Raw genomic sequence first — 23,677 nt, 5'->3', positions numbered from 1 at the left:
TCAGCTTTAAGCCAATGGGTTTTGTTAAAATAGAAGTACGTACTCGACTTTTTATAGACACTTGATCATTTTTCCCTTTATAGGTGAATACAACAAATCCGTCCTGTAAAGATAATACAAGGTTCTCTATTTTTCCTCGGCCAATCCATGCTATCATTCCATCCGGGTGTACGGTACGTAAGCTTAGCTCAAATTTATTCGACTGTTGTCCTTTGTATCTATGTAAATATTGTTTATTATTTATTAAATTAATTAATTAGTTAATGTTTGTCTATTCAAATAAAAATAAAACTAAACAAAGTGATTTATTTGAGTAGAAAGCTGATGACTTACTCAGTATAATCATAATTTTCATACTCGAAATCACTATCCTCTTCAAATTCGTAATCAGAGTAAGAATCATCGTAATATTCCAAAAGAGAAGTATTAGTTGTTAAAGTATTGTTAGAGCTAAAGCAAGTTAGTAAAATTATTTGTTAATTAGCAGTGAAGAAGATGAAGAAAGGTAATTATGCAATAGGGATTGGACCAATTCTTGGTGATAAAAAAATTTAATCAAAATCGAAAAAAAAAATTATTATTTTTTCATGGCCATAATTCGGTAGAGCCCATCCTACTTGTGCATAATTACTGTAAAAAATAAATAAATTAATAAAAAGACCAACCTCCTTCCGTAACGATGTTTAAACTGAAGGAAATTGTCGCCATCAAATCTGACGGGTCGTTCTGCAATTTCGCCGCCAGAAACGTCGTACCCCATGACTAAAGAAAACCACAACAAATTAGAGAGGAATTTCTCTCACCAGAATATATACCGAATTTAATTAAATTACTTACAGAATTCACAGTGAAGCCCATTGTAACTGGTTGCGCACTTACAAAGATAACTATTTAATAATGGCAAACAGACTCCGCCGTTGTGACAGGGATTGCCATCAGCAGGACAGGGTAACCCATCATAAATTTCAGTATTGTGCTGAGTGAAATTAACTGCTAGATTCTGGTAAGTCTTACCATTGACCATTAATCTTTGTATCGCGCCTGTAAGCCCAGTCCAGGCACTTTCCAGACGATGAATTTCTCGCCAGTGTCTAAAAAATAAATAAATAAATAAATATATATGATTTAATTTAATTTTATTAAATGTACAACAATGAATAATAGTATTTAAGAATACATTTAAAGATAAAAATATAAATAAATCTTACTTAACGCCACCAATGTAAAGAGGCATCTCTAAATTCAATTCAGTGAGAGGACTACCAGAAAAGCCTCGTGCAATAGTGCCTTCATCTAACTGCAGAAGACCTTCTCTACCAAGTCTACTGATTCTAACACAATGCCAAGTATTAAGACTCACGGGATCGGGAGATGTTATATTAGCTATACCACTGCCTAGATTAAATTTAAACTCTAATTTGCCATTAGCTAAGTTAAGACTAATAAAATCTCCCCGGCCATTATTAAGTTGCCCATTGTAGAGTAGTAGGCCATCTGTAGCTCGTGTAAGAAACCATATTTCTATTGAAAATGCCTTTGAGACTCCTTCAAGGCAAGGAAGTTCAAGGAACCCATCGGCATTAATTTGTGGGATTACAAATTCTGTTAATTCTCCGTCTAAAATTTCACAATGTTCTCCTGTTCTCCCAGGCGGGCACTTGCAAACATAACCCCCTTGCGGTAAGATATCACAAGTCCCGCCATTTTGACAAGGCTCGCCCAAACAAGGGTCCAATGACTCTTCACAGTTTGCACCTGTAAACTGAGGCGGGCAAATACATTTGTATGTTGGTGGTTTGTAGGTAGTTAAGGGATAATTATCTTGCTCATAAGAAGAGTCGTAATCTAATTCATAATCGTAGTTGCAATCCAAAGTTGCGCACCGTTTTTTCGAATATTTTTTCGACCTTTTTATCTTTTGTTTGTTGGTACTTTGAGATTTAGAATCATTGTTGCAGTGAGAGCCCTTGCACTTGACAAATTCAATTCCGTCATTGTAATTTCGTTTTCTCTTTGTTTTACTTCGTTTTGTTTTGGGTTTACACTCTCTGTTATTGCAAAGATCTTCTTCGAATATCGGTTGACAAGTAGCGCCATTTTTACAGGGGAGATTAGCACAAGCATTTTCGTGACACTGCTTAACGCGATAAGTTTCCAGAACGTCTTTATCTTTTCCCAGATGAAGATCAACTGTAAATCGATTGATCTTGAGTTTGCGAATGCAACCTAAAAATCCTTTATTGGTCCCAATGTTGTCGTATACTCGGCTGTAATTTGTTGGCATATTACCAATAAATGTATCTTGATTGAGATCTAATGATTTAAGTATCCCTTGGCTCTGACCAGCGATATCTTCCCCGTCGTTAAAAATTAAAACACCGTCTTTGTGGTATCTTTTAGCTGTTATGCGATGGAAGTTTTTCATGGTAACTCTCTCCGGTGATGTCAGTACTACCGGCCCATTTCCAAGGTTATATCGAAATTGTACGTATCTAAAAAATAAAAAAAAAGCATTAATTTTTTTATTGTAACTTATATAGACGGTAAATCTTACCCATCAACAATGGCGAGTGATACAAAATCTCCGCTACCATCATTTTTCTGTTGGTTGTAGAGAATTATACCGTTGTCTGCATAAGTTTTAAACTCAACTTCAATGCTGAATTTATGATATGCTTTTAGTCGACTCATCCTGACATAACTTTTACCGTCAAATGATGGCACATCGTATTCCCGTTTGTTTATTTCTTCATCACATAGTAAACCTTTGTAATTAGGATTACAAATGCAAAGGAATGTTGAACTTGGTAAATCGATGCAAGTCGCGGATGAATGACATGGATTTGAAACACAAGCACGAACTTCTTCTGAAGGTGTTACTGATATGTAATTCGCTGTAACATAGCAAACATTATTATTTATACTTTATTTATGCATGCATTTATTGGGGTCAAACTATTTTAAAGATACAGGTATTCTAAAAATTTTTTTTTTTGCAATTCTGCCCGTTAAATTTAATGATTACGTTTTACTAACACATATTTAAAATTTATAAACTACTCAAAGTTATCTCAAAGAATTTACAGTTGTATAGAAGTATTTAAATTGTCAAAAATAATTTTCCGAATTTTAAACAATTAAATAAATTTCTGTAATTTAAAAATTCAATTATAAAAAATCAGAACAGAGTAAATTACATCAAATGTATGCATAAGGAATTCTTTGTATTTAGTTACAACTGGTAGGTATTTAAATTTACCAAAGCATTCCTGACGATCACTTGTTTCGGCAAATCCATTAGAGCAAATACATCGTCCATTCAAACACTCGCTATTGGGAATCGAGCAGTCTTTATCGTTTGAACAGAAATCACCAAGAAGTGCTGTAACGACCCGAATTGTTGCTGGAGTAGGTCTTGATGCAGCAGCTACACCTACAATATCAAAATGAACCATGTTAAATACCTAAATAAAAAAAAAATGCTCTCTATTGAATAAAAAATTAAATAGGAGAAAGTAATGTCTGTACCATGTTTAAAATTATCACGATCAATTGTAATCGTTTCTTGTTGAGCGCGATGAGTGTAATAATAACGTTGGTCTGGCTCTGGACCAAGAAGATGCCTAGTTGACTTTGACAATGGTGATATAGCTGCTGCTGGTTGAGTGTATTGGACAGCTGTAAATCTTTTCACTGGAAAATCCGTGTTCACCGTGGGATAGTCTGGAAATCGTGTAATTTCAATTGTTTCCTGTCTTAACTTAACAACTTGGGGAAGAAAGTTTGCTACAATTTAAATCAAAGTGATGTTAAAAGTGTGTTTCAAGAAAAATATTTCTATTTCAATTTCAATAATAACGAGAAAACAATTTACAGACATTTTAAATTAGTCTTTCACGGTACGAGCATTCTATTAATTGCTCAAGTCATTTTATCAACAAAAGTTACTTTAGAACCAATTTTATTGAAACACAAGCATTCGTGATAAGAAAAAAAAATTTTTTTTAAGACAACTTGGGCTCTTCAATTTTCTATAAAAAACTTTATTATTATTATTATTATTATTATTATTATTATTATTATTATTATTATTATTATTATTGTTGCTCTTATTATTTTTTTTTTTTAAGTCAATAAGTTATTTTTTATTTAAAAATATGATTTTCTTGCAATTATGTAAATGATGTGAGAATCCTTAGTAAATTTTATTACTAGTCAAAACTTATATTACTAGTTTTATTTTCAGTAGAACGGTATTATACTTAATACTCTATTGAAAGCATTCGTGCAGAACGGTAAAATTTGATAAAAACAAAAATACCTGAAAAATCAGCTGAGTATTTCAGTTTATCAAGCTCCTAAGTATACTACACGCTATTCGTTATTCGGTATACGGTATGTGGAATACGGATAACTGCTCTACAGATAATCTAATTTATATTTAACTTGAAGAGTCGTTTCAAATCAAGTCACAAGAAACTTTTTCGCAAGATTTGCTCGCTACAAAAGTATATACTAACTAGAAACATGATAGTATGTGCACGATTGGAAATAAGTCATGTTTCGGAAATTTCTTGAGTTTAATCGACTTGGTCTTAACGGAGCAAGTGACTTACAATTGAAAAACAAATCTAAAAGTTTACTTTTATTTTTTTAATTCGCATTCCTTCTTTCCGATATCGACCGTTCAGGTTTTGTGTTTCGTAATATAATATATATATATATAAAAAAAAAAAAAAAAAAAAAAAAAAAAAAAAAACGCACAAATTATTATTCATTTTTTTTAAAGGGCAATATCTATGTAAACAGGTAATTTTATTGTATACTTACAAAGCTCATCAATATTTGTGATTTATAATTTATAATTTGAGTTGTTATGATTTTTAATTTATTCTTTCCAGATATTGGTTTTTATTTTTTATTTTTATAATAACTAGAGCTGGAGCAAGTTATTGTTATCAGCTTTTTAGCTAACTAAGCTTATTTTATGATATAAGAAGTAACTTTTCCTTCAATTTTTTGTCTCGCTGATAGTTTCAAAGATATTTATAAATACTTGTTATATTTATAGCTCACAAGAAGTTACTTCTAAAGCAAAAGTTTTGTAAAAATAGACGTTAATTAAGTGGACATTATTGTTAAACTATTTACTCATCAGTAAGCTTATTTATTAATGAAACTTGTCAATCAAATTTTTTTTTGCAAAATTAATGGTTCATAGATCGATCAATTTCACTTTTACCTAAAGTCTTTCGGAGTGGAAATAAAATGGATGATTCTTTACCTGGAGCGAAAAATCGTTTGCAAAAAACTCAACAAATAATAGTCAGAGCGAAGTTTAAAATTTAAGTATATATATCCTACTTTTCGTTAAGATTTCCGGGCTTCAAATTAACAGAAAAAAATTTAAATATTATGTGAAATTTAATCTTGGCCATAAAAAAATATAAATGAAAAATAGAGAAACGAAATAATATTGTTTTGTAAACCTTTCTTTTAAACCAATTGAAAATACTTAAGAATGATGATTAAATTGTCATTGTTACGAAATAAAAAATCTTATAAAATCTATTCAAATAGACGTGTTTAACTTTGAGAGATTCTATGCATATATTTGTCCATATTGTATTTGTCCATATTTTATGAGATTTTTATCCTCTGGGAACTGAAGCAGTATTTTCAAGTACCAGTGTAGATTCGCCACACTATTACTACGAGCTTTCATATATGATTTATTGATTTATGAGCGATATTGTGAGTCGACATTTTATGCTGTAATAAAGTATCAAAAACCGCTAAGATAATATCATTATTTCATCATAATTACTCAATAATTCAATGGTTTTATTTAGTCTCGTTACAGATGCATGAAGGCGTGTCTAAGTAAAAGGCATGAGAACGCAAAAAAAAATTAACATTAACAACCGATAGATTTACGATCGAGAATATAAAAATAATAATGTGAATACTTTTCTGAATTTCCTAAATTAATAAGACGAATTTTTATTAATTTAAAACCAATTTACTTAAAATTTTTTAAATCTTGTTTGTAGAAAATAAATACGGCAAAACAATTTTTTTCTGAAATAGTATTGTACCCGGAAACCATAAATGCATATAACTAGAGATCTAAATTTATATGCTTTCATGACATCTATAACGCGGTGTGCTGTAATAAATTTTATTGCAATAAGTAAATAAAATATCTCATAAAAGAACAAAAAGATATTATTCTTAATGGCTAGTATTTAAATATTTTAGCTATAAAATCTTAATTAAAGTGTATGTAGATTAATAAATAAAATATATACAATCCAAGTTGGCAGCTACTTTCATTGTGCTTGATACTTTACATTCGAATTTTTTCCCATACATTTAGAGTGGTCAGATTTTATGTTTTGATGCTTTTACAATAATTTCTTTATTGGCTTTCTCAATATGGCTTCATCTCTTCAATTAATTTAGTAGATATATTTTTTTTATTTATCCGAAATATTATCACAGAAAAATATTTAAAAATTTTAAAAAGTAATAGAGATGCGGTGCAGGATTCGAACCCGTGTCTAGTCAGTTGCCCTAGATTAAACATGTTCATTAATAGTGAGAATTTTAACACTTATTTTTTAAAAAAATAATTTTTAAGATTTTTGAAAATTTTTAGACATAAATGAAATCATATTTTTTTATTACATAAATAAATTACAGTTTCTGTAGCAAAAAGAGGAGCTCCGAACAAAGAAATTGAAGAGATTTAAGTTTCAAATAAAATTCTTATGGAATAACATCTTAAGAATTGGTATGAAAATTTACCTCTACATCTACTCTTATAAATTTTTCAGTGTATAGGTATCGTAAGTAAATAAATAACTACAATTTCTGGAAATATACTTGTCGCTTGTTAACGTTTCATAAAGATTAAATAAAAAATAAAATAAAGTATCAAGGGTTTATGTAAGTTAAGTTTGTTGAGAAGTTTTACTTTGCTACTGAATTCATAAAATCAATGTCAAATGTACATAATACATATTCCTATATTTATATGATTATATATTGTTAATTGAGGGTACTTATGGATTTAGGTGAGAAAGGGGATGAGTCAATAGAATTAAAAAATTGAAGCTACAATAACATTACAAGGTTAATTGTTTACAAAATTTATTGTTATTATTTAAAAATAACAAGCAAAAAAGCACTAGAAAGATAGTAGAAAATTTATTTCACCCTCGATGATATACGTCAAGTGAAAGGTCAATTTTATTAAATAACACAAGGAACAATGCAGCAGCAGCATCTTCCGCAGATGGTTCAGATTAATTTATCTACTAACATATTTATCAATAGATATACAAACATCAGAAATTTTATTTAAATTATCTCTGATAAATTACAACAGTAGGTATCGTCTACGTCGGGATAATTTAATTATCATTATCATTTAATTTAATTTAACTGTTGTCTTGGCCCACTAAATTATCTTTTTTAATTTTACATCTTTAGGGATTAACAATTACATGTGCGTTAACGAAATATTATTAGATCACCTGGTATGATATTATCATCCGTTTTAACTTTATCTACATTTATAATAATGATAATAATTGTAATAGCAATGGTAATGATGGTAATAATAATAATAATAATAATAATAATAATAATAATAATAATAATAATAATAATAATAATAATAATAATAATAATAATAATAATAATAATAATAATAATAATAATAATAATAGTTAATCGTTAAATCTTGAGTATATGCATTTTGCCAAGTTGTCTTTTCAGTAACGAAGGATGTAAAGCGGCATATAAGGCGAACGCTCAGTGAACCCACCTCTGCAATGCCCGAAGGCTTGAGTCACAACGTCTGCCTGATGACGACAGGCATACAGTCGCAATTCACACTCGTTGTCATACGTTTGTCCATCACTTCCGCAAACTGGTACTGTCGGTAAATCTGCTGGGCATACTGATGGGCACTCACAGTGAAGACTACCAATCTCTGAACAATGCCCACCAGAGTAACATTCGAGCTCGTTACAACTTGTTGCAATCAGAGGGTTCGCGTCCACTGAAATTTTTTATTTTGAGTTTTAAATTATTAGACTATTATTATTCAATTCATTGTCACTGATTTATAAATTTTTGGGTCCAATTCATTTTATGATTTATTAAAATTGAACGACAATTAGTCAGGGATTTTTTTTTGGACAAAATCGATTTATTGAAAAAAAAAAAAAATTTATTTTATTAGAGGATTTTTATACACTGAAAAAAAATTCTTGAATTAAGTAAAATTTACTTGAACCAAACAAAAATTTTTTAGTCAAGCAACTAAATCTAATTTCAGTGGATCTATTTAATTAAAAAATTTTTTTTATTTAATAAATAAAAATATTTTTTAGATTTTTTAATGCAATAAAATTATACACATTTTTGTGTCTCACATTTTTTCATTAGGTTCGTAAATTAAATTTTCAATATTTTTATATTCATTTAAAATTAATTACAATGCTCTGCGACTAATAAAATATTAATTAAAAAACCTACAAACTCCTTCTTTTTCCTTTTTTAAAGTTAATATAACAGATCATATGTTATCAACTAATATTCTCAGATTAATTTGTAATTCTACAATTATTGTAAAAACACTTTAATAAAATCATATTTAATTATTTAAAAAAATTGTGGATATGTGGCTTTTATTTTTCATTAATGTATTTTGTTGATTAAAATATAAAAGAATTATAGGCAGAATATTTATATTATTTGAAAAAATAAATATTAAAGAACCTCTGGATTCTGGTGATAAATTAAAAGTTGAATAAAAATATGGTTGTGCAATAATCCGTTAAAATTTTTTTATAATACCTGAATAACACCCAGATGGTGTGAGTATTTTAGTGTGGTCTGTGCAAATAGTGCATTTCTGTCCCTGGATTTCTGGCTTGCAAACGCATCGTCCTGTCATTTGCTCGCAATCTTCTCTAACTGATCCGAAAAGTGAGCAGCCACAAGCTAATAAAAACAAAAAATCACAATATTATTATATTAAAAAAAATAATAATCAAATCATAATATTAAATAATTGAAATAGAGTAGAGTTTAATTTTGGTAGTTGATGATTAATTGAAGTTTGTAATTAATTATAACAAGCCCTTACGAATGCATCCTTGATGGCCTTCGCTAATTTTCGGTAGGCCCCAATATCCTGGCATACAACGGTCACATTTAAGACCACCTACACCAGGCTTGCATTCACACTGACCAGATTCAGGGTTACAAGTATCTGAAATGCTGCCCAATTTGTTGCAATTACACAAACTAGGGCACCCGGCATTGTCAGGACCAAGAGCAGCGGTTTTGCCGTCGGGACAGCAACCGTGCCATGAATCCATACATTCGACAACCTGAATACCTTCATCTTTTTTTAAATAAAAAAGATAAAAGAGAAAAAACTTATTAATTTCAAATAGGAGAATGTGAATGTGTACAATCATAATTAATATACTTTTTTTACAGCAGCGAGCGAACCGGGGCGTTTGATGACAATAACTGTTGCTCGGGCAATCCCGACGATTAGCACCACTTCCACAGTCGTATTCTTTTCCTTCATCATCTACTAAGGGAGTATCGCCGTTGCATGGCTTAACTTCCATGCCTGTTAAACATTTTAATTCAGTATGATTAATAAATCAATATTAATGTTCAGAAATTTTTTTTTTCCCTTTACTTTTAATATTCGCGAAAAATAAAGTCATTTGTTTTCCGATAAGAATAAGAGAAAATTATTTTTTACGTAAGATAAAAATAAAGGGTTTTTTTTCTAGAAATTAATTGAAGAATTTATTGTTGAATATATTTTTATAAATTTTATCTTAAATGTACCGCAAAAGCAAATAACTTGAAAAAAATAAATAATCGGAAACATTTATTATTAAATTTTTTCTGAAAATTTAATATCTTCATTTCTGATATTCGAGAAAAATTGTTTTGAGATAAAAAAAAAATATCCAACCGATTTATAAATATATAGAACAAAAGGTCATTTGATGAAAAAATAACCTTGAGTCAAAGTGTTTTTCTGCGCAAGTTTGAGTTTTTTTTTTTTTTTTTTTTTTTTTTAAGCTTATAGCTTCAATGATAAATTATTAAAAATTTGTTAAAGCAGTAAAGCAGCTTTAAAATAAAAATGGACGATGATAAAAGAGGATGAAGGATAAAAGGAAGTTTAGGGTAAAAAATGTTCAAACCTTGACAAAGGTCTAGCGGTCGTAATCGTAACTCTTGTTGGCGTTGACAGGCTTCCATCTTCATAGCGCAGATAGAGGAATAAATTTTGAGATCACTGCCGCAAACGGGTAGCATATTTTCAGGGCGTATTGAGGCACAATCAAACTTGCAACTGCACCTCGGAAACCTGTCAGGTCCAAGTTCACAAGTTGCTTCAAAATCGCAATGTATATCTTTGCACATCTCTTGAGCGCTAGTGACTTCCGTAACTGCAGTTGACAGTCGAGTTACTGAAGGTGTAGACATAGTTGCTGTAGATGGAAATGGGCGGGTTAGTTGATGGTTAGTAAGCTTCACGGTTAGTCGAAAGTAATCTAATAATATATTCCAACATTTTTAAACTTTTTATTCAAACTCAAACTGTAATTTTCCTATGCCATATAACGGATACTATCCGTTCCGTTATCGATTGCAATTAAATGATAAGATACATATACATATATAGATATATGTATGTGTATATAAGTTGATCTTACTTAGAGCAGCGACAGCAAACTTCTCGCCACATTCACCATGAAAAGCGACGTGTAAAGCAGCAAGTTTTGCCTTATCTCGGTCGCATGCAGCACGCTGCAGCTCACACTCTGAGGGATAAGTCTTTGCGTCTGTACCACATACAGGCTCGTCTTTTGGCTCTGGACAACTTTCTGGACAAATACATTCCCCTGCCGAACAACGAGCTCCATTTGCACATTCAACATTTGTGCATAACTCTGTATAAATATTATCTTTTATTATTTTCTCTATTAATTTATAATGAACTGCGGAAGAAAAAGGCAAAGAGGGAATAAAAAAAATCAAAAATCCACTTACTGCAGTCTCCCTCAAATGCTACAGTTATTGCAGTTTGAGTTAAACATGAAGTTTTTTTCAAGGTACATTCATTGGCGTAAGTTGTTCCATCATTTCCACATACTTTACGAGCCGAGCTGCTGTTTTTTTCCTGGAATTATATTATTCTTTGAGTTAGGACCGCTATTTTAGAATAGAATATAATTCAATAGTTTTATTATTTTAAGATAAGTTAAAAATTTTTTGGATTATTTATTAATATATTAATACAATCGAAGAGTATTTGTTCAAGAAGAAAGTAAGTAGAAAATTATTAGGAAGCTTTTGAGAATGAATATAATTATTTAGGGACTTGGCCGAATTTGATATAAGCTTTAGTTAGTGAGAATATTAGAGGAGGATATTGAAACAATATAGAACTCTTAGTATATAACAAGAGCTTAGTTGTCTTCCATTCACGAAGCATACATGGAAGCTTCATTAGTTCTAATTGGAATTCGAGACCACTGTGATGCTTGTGGTGGTTGAGCCAGAGAATAATAGTTATAATATATACCGCAGTTTAGATAGTCGTTGATAACCGGTAACTAAAATGTAAACATACTAAAAGTTACACTGTAAATTGTTTATTTAATTTTACAATGAACTGCGGTTAAGTTTGTCATACAATTGCTTGATAGTTGATTAAAACTTTACAAATTCATTTAATTGTTTCATATTTTGCGGCAGTTACCAACCACATTTATGTTATTATACAGCCGTATGGTTATTTTATTTTTGGTTAAAAGTTTAATTTATTCACAAGCGTCCATTTAATCAAAACTTTCAAAAAATTAAAAAAAAACGTAATAATTGAATAACTCTGCAGTCCAGGATCAGAATTTCCACTCATAACTATTTAAACTAAAAATTTATTCACAGAGAAAAAAATATAAAAAAAAACATTTGGGTTTTTACGAAAGTTCGATTACCGTAAAAAATATTTAAATTGTTTTATTTGTCCGAGAGATATCAAATATTTACATACAAACAAACTTGTAGGTCATCTCTAAAATCGTCAGAGATAATTCCTGAAATCAATAACATGGATTTCTGTGAAATGAACTCTAGTCTCTTTCTAGAAGAGAAGATAAGTACGGGAGGACAAAAAATTTATTGAAAAATTATAATGAATAGTCTAGTATAGTCAACATTGGTTAAGATAAATTTTTAGGTCATGAGAATATTGTAGGAAAATAGAAAATAAGTTATTTTTCCCGAAACGAAGATTGCTATGATAGGATAGTATTTTTTGTAGCAGCTACTGGGAACCGAGCATTGACATTTTTCTGCGGAAAGAATGGACAATAAATTTGCTCGATCAAGTTTACGCTCGGCTATTACTGATAAGGGTAGCTGGAAAATGTAGTATGAGACCAATTTTTGAGCTCGTCGGTGTTCCATCAACGATGCTTGGTTCCACCCAATAAGCATCGGTTAGCTGGCTCAGCTTAGCTATTTTTCCATCGGTTCATGCTCAACCACTGCTCATCGACATTATTATACTACATCCCTGCAACCTACATCAGTAAATGATTCTCTACTCCTCGAGAATATTCAATTCTTTTTTCTCTTTTTTCTACTGTACAGACATTTTCTCATTGAAATGCTTCTATGATTTAAACTGATTGTACTTTTTGTGATGAATTTAAATTTATAATTGTTTTTCAACAGAGCTTGAGGGCTTACAAAAAAAAAAAAAAATTCATAATTGTTAAACCTGAAAAAAAAAAAAAAAAAAAAAAAAAAAAATATAATGGGACTTTGATAAAAATAGTGTACCGGTAAATTTTTAAGTTGTGTCTCTTTTTGTGTAGGAAAAAGATGAAATAAAAATATTGTTTTAAACTTGAATTTATGTTACGATGAAGGGTCGTATAAAAGGCTTCATAACGTTCCCATGTAATTTACATTGTTTCAAAAGAAAGTTTTCCTTGACGACAGTGGCTTTGAAGTTGCAACTCTCAGCGAAAGCAATTTTTCTTTGGCAAACGCAGGAGTCGTTTTGCGACACCGTGCAAACAATACACGCAGGGATAGTAAGCGTGAACAAAAGGGGATTATTCAGTGAGAAGTCCGAGTTGGGCGTATGCGGATCCAAAGCAATTTATGGTAACGAGGCATTGTTATTCTGAAATGAGACTCACCAAATCCCCACAGTTGGTCGGACAGACACATCTGGCTTCACCGGAGCTGTCGCTTTCGCATTTTCCATAATGCTCACACTTCTTATTCTCGCAGCCATCTGAAACAATAATTAAACAACTCAACTACATTTTATTTTTATAACACTTTAAGGTTTTGCTAAACTTTTTTAAACCTTATACTTTTTTAACAAGTATCGCGTCTATATAGTTATTTCAAGCGATCATTTGTCCTCCGTCGGAGATTTTCAATACTAACTTTGATCGAAAAATTATACCTAGGCGGATATAATTATATATATCAGGTCTGAAATGGGTATATCAAGTCATACTTAGCCATATCAAGCCACAGATGTCTTCAGCGTTTAGGACATATCGTAAATCACATAAATTTTATGTATGGAGATATCAGACCATATCATAAAATTTTTTCACGGGTTATTACTGAATTCTAGATATTATTTTCGACGGATACAGTGAAATTCTATATCCAAGAACAGTTCTCTTTCAACTAACAATAACTTCGTTCTTCTCTAAGAACTTTATATTCTTGGTCTAAGAACAATTTTCTTTATTCAAAGTAGCAAAAATTTAAAAGAAAAGATATTTTCATTTCAATATATTCTGGAATACATTTGAGATTTTTTTTTCTATGGTATAGAAAGTAGTAAAAATTAGAAGATTAAATTTTACTGGTATTCTTAAACCAAGTCGGAAATATCTTGAACCTATTTTACTCCGAGTATTGACCCAAGAAAAAGAAATTTTTGAAAATAATTATATAATAATTTTACTTGACTGCTTTGTTATTTATAATTTTACAATTATAAAAATGAGTTTTCAATTTAAAGTGTAGTTTCTGATAATAACAATTTCGGGTTTTTTTTATCTAAAAAAAAAAAAAAAAAAAATCAAGAAAGACGGTCATTTTATTTTTGGATTTTTATAACTAAAAATGAGATAAAACTCGCTTTTTAGCAATTATCTGAAAATGAGTTTATAATTGTCTACTTTTGTAGAAAATAAAAATTTGTTTGGCAAAATAAACTTTTTTTTTTTTTTAACTCGTTAGGTTTGTCAAAGTACACGTTCGTTAGACTAAAGTAGATAAAGTGTTAGTAGTACATACACGTGCTAGTGATATGGAGAGGATGTTGACCGGCTTGTTGGTTAGGGGTTGCATGTACATGTAGCATGCATGCTTCAGGATAACAACTCATAGTCGGTAAAGTAAAATCGCGCCATCGTGATATGCATGAACTGTTCTTTAATTAATCCACATAACGATTCACAAGACGTCGCTACAATTCCGAAAATTATTCTCTGACAGATGAAAAGTTTGCTTACTAGGGAATCTCATTAAAATTATTTTAAGACTTTACCGTAAGTCTCATAAATCCCATCTACCTGTATTCGCATTTAATATAGATTTACACGTCTATATGTAATGTATACATTTCAATATGTCAATATTGTAATTCGGATCCCTAATGAAACCTCATATTGTGCACATAATTTAATCCCAAGGGGACTAATGTTGAAGATCCTCGTCATCGTGTATGCTTAAAATAATTATCGTGATTAAAAAATTAAACTACTTAAATATCCCAACGCAACTATATTGAGCATTCATATTTACATAAGCTAGTTTTTATTTTTTGAATTCTACGCTTTCGAATTTAATTATTAAAATTTTAATGGAATTATGGAAAATCAACACAACTTTTTTTATTTAATTTCGCAAAATATAATGCAACGTACAATTATTTTAGTTAAAAAGTTAACGTCGATTCGGGTATGTTTAAATAATGTAATATAATTCTTTTTTCTATTTCTACTTTCCTGAAATGAAACAATTATTAATGAGTAACATGTTGTATCACAATTAAATACTGTAACTTCGAATTATAATGTTATTTTTTCATCTTTGATTTTTTGATAATATTTTTCGACAGTTGCACACCGTAAAAAATTTTAATTCGTTGATTTTAACTTTTAATTCGATTTAAAATTACACCAAAAAAAAAAGTTTTTTCCTTCCAGAATACAAACTATTATTAAACGAGTATTTTTACAGTAAAAATAAGTTCTGTTACTTAAATATGTCTTTACACTTTAAATTTTTAATTTCAACACTTTAAATTTCCTTAAAAAATTTTCGTTGTACTTAATATATGATTCGTAAAATTCATTTTAATCAATTGAGTGTACAAAGTTTGCGTAGTTGGATTTCCGAAAATTTTTTTTCTGTTATTATTTTCCATGTCTGTACAATAATTGGTGATAATCCAATTATAACTTTATTAATTAATCGTTGATTTTTGAACTAATTATAAAATACTTACTGCAAAGACCCTGATAAAGTACTTTGATCTCTCTATGATGTTGACAAGCCTCCAATCTGAGTTTACATTCGTTCCCATAGCTGATTCCATCGTTACCGCACACCGGATTGAATTCTACAGTACACGTAGGACACTCGCAGATAGCAGTGTCCCCATTTTCCGCACAGATTGCTCCCCACTGACAAATCTGTTGATTAAAAATCCAGTTTTAAATGTATCAATAGTCATGGTAGTGCAAATATATGCTCTTCAAGTGCACAAAATAAAATATAAGTATAAAAGAATGAACAAAAATAGAAAAAATATCTTTCAAATCACGTCGCATTTCTAGTACTTGTAAAAAAAGTATCCAAGTCTCACGATTTTATTCACGTTCTACAAAAGGCTGGTAATAAAACAGCTCTTTCAATTGCTTGTTATGAATACATGGAATGGTTTTGATAGAACTACATTTCTATGAAATTATTTCAAATTTTAATTATTAATTATTTTTATCAGTTTATCGCTATAGATGCTACATCAAATTCATTTTTCTTTTAATTAGGTCTGACACAAATATGTGTGAGTGCAAAAGGTTCATTTAATAATGAATAAATCACTTTGCTTAATATTTCAGTGATATAAATCAACAGAAAAGATAAGATCACTATCGTTAAGCTCAATTGTGTTGTGATTTATATTTTTTTGACGGAGGATATCGTCAAGCTCGATTGTTTTGTTTTGTATATTTTATTGTTAAAATAAGACTGAAGATGATGTTATTTTAAAAAGTGGAAACTTTATAGCTTTTAAATAAAAGGATCTGCGGGGATCTGCGTTATTGATTTTCTAGCTCTATATTTTATTTAGAAATATTGTCTCAGAATATTTTATTTTATTTGCAATATTCGAAGTATATTCTTTATATTTCTGTGAATACTTGATACTTTTTTACTCTTTCAATTTTGTTAATAAAATTTTATAAATTTATTTTTAAAATTTATCGTGTTTCACAAACTTTAGTTCAACTGGACATTCATTAAATTTCATCGGTAAATTCGTTAAATTTTAGAGTAAGTACATTAATTTCAAAGAAAAAAATTCTAAATATCAGAACTATAGAAAAAATTTATCTTGATTTTTTTGTTCAAACTTTGTTTCTGTTCGTATACGTGTAGAATATTATCGAACTATGTGAAAGTCGTAAATCAAACAATTTATTGTAGAAATTGTAACTTTTGAATCATATGTTGCCTATTATTTTCATTAAATAAATATATCAAATTACATACAGGATAAAAATTAAACAAATGTAGAACCGAAAGTTCTTTCGACATAAAAAGGCTGTTGATAAATAACATCAAGTAAAATAAGTTAGTAAAAAGTTTTAATGCCTGTTCTAACAAATTTCACTTTATTTATGACGTTTAAAAAGAAATATAGACAGAATAAAATTATATTATTATTATTATTATTATTATTATTATTATTATTATTTTATGTAGTTTGATTTTTATGAAATTGATTTATTTATTTACAATCGGAATAAATTGTATTGAATTAACTCGTAAAAGCTTTGTTGGATATTTGCATTAAAATGGTGAAATTACATAAAAAGTTCAATGGTTCAGTGGATTTTTTTTTAAATTGACAGGAATTGATTTAATTTTACAGTATTTCGATTGATTTATTAGCAAATTAAATTGACGTAATTGAATATTAATAATGAATTAGATTCAAGTTAACAAATTGTTCGATTTTAGTTCATAGAGTTATAATTTATCAAGTTTGGGGAAGTACGGTGAAAGTTCAATAAATTTACTTCAGACTAATATCAAACACAAATCAAGTAATTATTGAATAAAAAATTATGAAACTTCTCTGGAGCACGTAAATAAAAGTCCTTCGTAAATTAATTTTTTTTTTTTTTTAAATTTAATCATTGAAAAAAAATAACAAGATGATAAATCAAAAGATAGTTAACTAAATAAATTTTTCTATAAAGAAATTAGCTCTGGTAAAAATAATTTAAAGTTTTATAAAAATTAATGCAAATAATATTTTTATATATGTCTGTAGACTTTTGTCTTGGTGCATATGGAGCCTTAAAAATTTATTGTCAAACTGAACAGTCTTGCGTTGAACATTTTGAACTTGTGGAGAGAGTAATTTTTAATCGGTACTGTATAATGTATAGGAAAATCCCGTTATTTACCAGTAAAAGCTATTTTCTCGTGCATGAAATATGCAGTGTTACAGAGCTTTTCTAGTCTAGAAATAAAAAAAGCTCAGGAGAATATAAGCTAGTGAATGTGCTATAATATCTGTCTTGCCTTTTCAGAACATGCTCCTTGAGATCCGCAGGTACCCGTATATGCGACCTCAATGTTACTCTTAGTTAGGCAAGCATGTCTTTTGAGCTCGCAGAGAGATTTGTATGTAGTACCGCCTCTGGCGCAGACTGGCTTCATTACGGGCTCACATTCTGGCCCGCATTCACATTTCGTGATGCCATAACGGTCAATTGCACACTGCTCGACTTCACTACATTTGGCACCATCGCACGGATTGATACCTCAAATAAAAAAAGAACAAAAAATTATAAAATTGTATTATATTAAATTAACACACTACACTAAACATTTTATTTTTTCAATACAATTCAAATGTTTGATTTAAAAAAATATTGACTATGTTCTTTAAAGAGTTTAGAATTTGCAGTTAACTTTTTCAAAAGATTTGTTAGTATTTTTTTTTTTTTTTTGTTAGTAACTCTTACCAGAACTGCAGACACCATTGTAGATTTTTCTCAGGGGTAATCTAGATCTGCAAGATTCCTGTCTAAGGCTGCATTCATTAGAGTAAGTCTTGCCGTTGCTACCACACACTGGTGAGAACTCAAGACCACATTGCTCGCCACAATGACAGGCAGGCTGTCGTGAAGCGTCCAGTTGACAGACCTCCGGTTCTGAGCACTCGACAGTGCTACAAGGATCTACAAGTAAATATTCATTATGTTGACTAACTACGTAAGCTCATTTACATGATGAGATGAGGTAAGACTTATAGTGACATATTTAGTGAACTATTAACTATCCTAGTGTTTGTCTACACCACTTTAGATTAACAACTGAGTAAAATTTTCGATTCTTTTGATAAAGATATCAACAGCAGAGATTCTTTTCAAACAGAAAGAGGTTAATAGGTGCCTGAATATCTGCGTCGTCCCTGTTGAATTAAAACTCAAATCTGTGACTACAGGGGTTCTCGGGATAGAAGTAGAAGAAAAAGGATCTAAAAGAAAAACCAAGAGCCAGCAAGAGACGGAAGCATAACGGGTTTCAGTGGTGAGATTGGGTCGAGTTGTTCCGGTATCGCGTCGAGATTAATCTTCGCTACGAAAGGAAGGAAGTTGAATTCCGTTTCCCGTTTGTAGATGGGGTCGGGCTGACGAAGCAACTTTCATGAAGAGAGAAGAGACAGAATGAGAGCAAGTGAAAGGAGTAACAGTGGTGTTTCTTGGGGTTAGTTTAAGTTACTCTCCAGTAGACCAGCTAAACTCGATCATGATTCTTACTAGTTCTATTAGTATAACCTTTGATCATTCGTCAACTAATTTCATTTTATAACTAATTATTTAAAATCATTTACGATCCCACAAAAAGTAAATTTATATTCATAATTCATATTGGTAAATATTTTTTTTTTTTTTTTAATTGTAGATATAAATTAATATAATAATTAAATATTGGTTCATCAATTTCGGCACTCGAAGCGAAATCAAAATTTTTCCGATTTTTGAAATTTATTGATTTTCATAGCAGAACGCGAAAAAAAAAAAATAGTTGAACAATTCCAACTTCGAAAACGAATTTTTTTTAATATATTCTGTAAAAATGTCCTTAAAATTGTAAGAGTAACTGAGCTGTATTTTATAAAAATATTATTCGAAATTTACATTCATAACTGTTACAAGTGTCTCTTAATATTAAGCAAAATGTAATTTCTCCGGTGTACTAAAATTTGAGTATTAAAATGGCTATTACTTAATAGGTGTGAATACAATTATACGGTATTATACGTAAAAAAACACATCTTAGAGTTTTGTTATGGAGATAATTTGTCAGAAGTGGAACGTGAGATAAAGATAATAGTGTCATATCCAAGGATAACTAAACGTAGCTCGTTTAAAATTCTGTCACCATCACTCTCTTGAGGCAATTGTTTTTGATTCACTCGCCCTCTCTATTCTCTAGGGTATAAAATGTGACGCGGTCGTCATACCGCTAATCTTTTTAGTTGCCTTAAAAGAACTTTCCATGTACTTTTTATTTTCATTTTTTTATATATTTTCACCATCCTCCGTTACTGCGCATAAGTTCTCTAGACTATTTTGCATCCCAGTTTAAATGTTTCTTGTACGACTAAAAATATAATAATCAAGGGTTTTGGTAAAGATATGCTAATAACAGGGATGTATATGGAGCACTTATAAAATTCGATAGAATAAGCGGATTAGAGAGTCCTTGCATATATGTTTATAAAATTTCTGTTATAATTTTTTTTTTTAACTGTCGTATAAAAATATTTTATTCAAATACAGTGTTCACTGCACAAAAGCTTTGAAAGATACAGTATAAAAAAGAGAACTTGTTAATGTTTAACGGGAATTACAACGAGAATTTATTTTAAATTGTGTCGTTATAAATTCTTGAACCTTATAATCTTGTATTTTATCGCAGATCTGACGGCAGTAAGAAAAAATTGGAATACATTTATTTTTATTTAACAAATTCCCAATATTTTTTTTTTTTTTTTTAATTTAAGCTCCAAAACTAACCGTCTCTAACAAGATATACAATTATTCATGCAACTTTTATCGCACAACATATTTGCCTAAAGGATTCATGATGCACAAAATCACAATTTCAAACGAATTTTTTGATGTACAATTTTCTGATCTGACAATAAAGCTACATTAAAAAATTTTTCCACTGAAATTTTTTTTATACTTTCAAATTAATGGCATCCTGCTCGATTTTGTTTGAGAAATTTTAACAATTATAATATCTGCAGTAAAATTTGGTAACTTTTCCAGTACTAATATAATATTGAGAATAGGATGCCCTACTTTTCTGACTATTTCATCATTTTTGTGCACGTTTAAAAGTTGAAGCTGTACATGCACTTTTTTTTTTTTTTTTTTTTGTAATTCTTATGCGACAATGAACCCAATAGATATTATTTTCACGTTTTGTCGATTTCACGGAATGACGTCATTACATTTTTGCTTCGATCGAATAAATTCTATCTTTACTCACAAAAATGAAGGATAAAAAATTTTTTTTTTTGCTGTCAATTAGCACAATAACTAAATTCAAAGAAGTTTTAATATAATTACAGGACCGGTAATAAAAAATTTTGATTAACAGGTTATAATAAATTAATGCAATAATTAACACCGTCATAAATTTCTGCTCTTGAGTAATTATAATTAGCATATAACGAAATGGACTAATGTACATTAAAAAAATTTGCTTTCTCGTTGAAGTATATTTAATTAATAAATTTTTTTTTTACTCAGTAAATACAGGCATACTGAATGAATGCTTTAACCGACAAAAAATTTTCCATTAACATTATTTATTTACCGACTACTTTATTTTATAAATCTGAATTTTACATTCTCTTAAAATTTACTTTTATCTCTTTGTGAGGTTTAACTTTTTCTAAGTATCTTAATTAAAATATTGGTTAATTACGTAAAATTTTTACATTGTGTTAAACTAACATGATAAAAAAATAAATCAATGACTAACTTTAATTAAGCAATATATTGTTTGATTAAAAGTTTATACCAACCACTTATTCACTCGATTACATGACGGCTAGATACGAATACGTGACGCATATTATCATTTCATTAAGTAAATGAAAATTTGTATGAAATTAATAAATTATTTAATTATGAACGTTGATGGTAGTAATATAATTATTATAGTTATCATATTATTTGAAATACTATTTAATTGCACCGATGTATTTACTCATTATTTTAGAAATATATTAACCACAAATATGATGCAATAAATTTATAAAACATTGATAATAACTCCTTTCTTTACTTAGACAAAAATACATTGAGTATCAAAATTTTATTGTCAAATTAATTTGTTAAAAAAAGTGTTCTGTGAAACTTAAGTAGAAATTTTATCAATGTTCATTTGAAAAAAATTTAAATAAATGTAAATGAGCATATGGTCATATCGCCCGTTTTAAACACACTACCTGAATTTTTTCTGTTTCAGATATTAGCTGAGAAGATTAAAATTTAAATATGTGCAAAGGTTTATTTACTCGTAAATGTTTCTTAGTTAAGAATATTTTTAGAGTAAATAGATAATTATGAACCAATATATTGTAGTTGATAGTAGTATTCTTTTAAGTTGAAAGCCAAGTGTAAGAGGGTAAAAAGTTAGGGTAATACTTAAGAGCCAGTGTTTGTGTACTTACAAAAGCGTAAGGAGAGAAAATTGTTGAAATTAAATTTTGCAAGGAACTGGGAGGTCGACCGTAAAAAGAGACGATATAAAGTGTGATGAAATTGCGGTGGTCTTGACAACGATACAACCGTGTTTGAAACGAGAAACTCAGGCTTATAATATAACGTTGAATAAAATTTTCATTAGTTTGAAAATTAAACTGGTGTATAAGTACAGAGTAAGATTTGAACTATAATGTAAAAAAAAAAAAAAAAAAAAAAAAAAACAATGAAAAAAAATAATTATTGTAATAAAAGGGAGATGAATAATTATTAAATAATTAGTAAAAGGAAATTCTCACCGCATTTGCCACGAAAAGCAACGGTGACATTAACATTGTTGGTACAAGCTAAACGGTTGAGCTCACAAACATTTGGGTAATCGACTCCATCAGTACCACAAACTGATCCAGATCCCTCGTGATCGCCGAGATTTGGACAACTCTTGAGGCATTCACATTTCACTTCAGTACCATCTCTGCTCCTTACACATTGAGAGCCAAGCGAACAATTTAGATTGCGGCAAGGATCCTTGATTTCTGCAACAGAAAAGTTTTGTGTTAAATCGAATTTTGTTCAACAGAGTATTTTAGATTGCTTTATCATTTTTTTTTTATTTCTTTTTATTATTTAACCTTTTGGAAAGATGTAACAGCAGTAAGATGTGCTGAGATTCGTCAGAAGTATCAGGAACGAAAGAGATTTCATATTTCTGATCAAGTGAAAGATTATTCTTTTTAATCTATTGTATAAAATATTATCTATCTATGATATGTCTAATCGAAAAGTTTCAGCATTTAATTAAAAAAAAATCAATCATTTTTTTTTCAGTATATTACATCATCAAAACTGCAATGCTTTCGGTATAATTTTAATAAATTATATTTTTATTCTTACGTATAGATATATCAAAATTTTAATCATGTAATTAGTAACTGTGTACAATGGAAAAAAAGTTCTCTTCGAAAATTACCATTAAAATCACGGAAATGGTAGGACATTATAAGGAGGCTCTTTCCGAAACATGTCTCACAATTACTACGAGTTTAACAGCAATTTAAAATTTTTTTTTTTTTTTTTTTTTTATATATAAACTCTTGATTTATCTATAATTGATAACTTTACGTAAAATTTAATTACTTTAGCCATTTTATCTCAGATATTGTTGGAAACTTTTACTGTCTCTCATTTCTATTTTCTGCATGACATAATGCAAAAAATTTTCTAGCTAATTTAATATTTAGACAATATAAACGAAAATTGAAATATTAAATTAATTTAAACTTTTATTAAAGTTGAAAATAAATATTCAAGTGTCTCAATTGGAAGTACTTTGATATTGTAGTACTTTTTAGTATTTTTAATTTCGTGATGTTGCATTAAACAGTTCCTGGCACTTGCGGCTTCATGTGTCGACTAATCAAGATGTCATGAATTTTTATAAAAAAACTTGAGACACCTTCAAAAAATCATTGTGCATTTAATTAATTGTTTAAAATGTCATGTCACTTGTATACAAAAATGAAAAAAATTTTTTTTATCAT

General features: G+C 29.3%; 1 protein-coding gene across 5 annotated transcripts in view; it reads right to left on the bottom strand.

The window, feature by feature from the left end:
* Window positions 1-23,677, bottom strand: part of LOC141534210 (agrin) — a 123,283-nt gene that overhangs the window by 4,479 nt on the left and 95,127 nt on the right. For 2 of the 5 annotated variants that reach the window (XM_074253407.1, XM_074253408.1), the window contains exons 6-25: window positions 22,436-22,672; window positions 18,372-18,587; window positions 17,926-18,167; window positions 15,614-15,800; window positions 13,272-13,369; window positions 11,107-11,236; window positions 10,770-11,006; window positions 10,254-10,544; window positions 9,512-9,661; window positions 9,164-9,424; window positions 8,872-9,018; window positions 7,835-8,071; window positions 3,529-3,723; window positions 3,260-3,433; window positions 2,555-2,894; window positions 1,209-2,492; window positions 838-1,091; window positions 666-762; window positions 334-450; window positions 44-218 (exon numbers count right to left, since the gene is read on the bottom strand). In XM_074253407.1, the coding sequence (XP_074109508.1) occupies window positions 44-218; window positions 334-450; window positions 666-762; window positions 838-1,091; window positions 1,209-2,492; window positions 2,555-2,894; window positions 3,260-3,433; window positions 3,529-3,723; window positions 7,835-8,071; window positions 8,872-9,018; window positions 9,164-9,424; window positions 9,512-9,661; window positions 10,254-10,544; window positions 10,770-11,006; window positions 11,107-11,236; window positions 13,272-13,369; window positions 15,614-15,800; window positions 17,926-18,167; window positions 18,372-18,587; window positions 22,436-22,672 (5,069 nt within the window). The remainder of the gene's footprint in view (window positions 1-43; window positions 219-333; window positions 451-665; window positions 763-837; window positions 1,092-1,208; window positions 2,493-2,554; window positions 2,895-3,259; window positions 3,434-3,528; window positions 3,724-7,834; window positions 8,072-8,871; window positions 9,019-9,163; window positions 9,425-9,511; window positions 9,662-10,253; window positions 10,545-10,769; window positions 11,007-11,106; window positions 11,237-13,271; window positions 13,370-15,613; window positions 15,801-17,925; window positions 18,168-18,371; window positions 18,588-22,435; window positions 22,673-23,677) is intronic. The other 3 variants (XM_074253409.1, XM_074253410.1, XM_074253411.1) reach the window with 3 other exon arrangements.

Source organism: Cotesia typhae, unplaced genomic scaffold (genome assembly GCF_013202065.1).
Source record: "Cotesia typhae breed Kobodo isofemale line unplaced genomic scaffold, CoteBio_Ctyphae scaffold_13, whole genome shotgun sequence".
In the NCBI taxonomy this organism is placed as follows: domain Eukaryota; kingdom Metazoa; phylum Arthropoda; class Insecta; order Hymenoptera; family Braconidae; genus Cotesia; species Cotesia typhae.
This window is presented reverse-complemented; position numbering and strand designations above follow the sequence as displayed.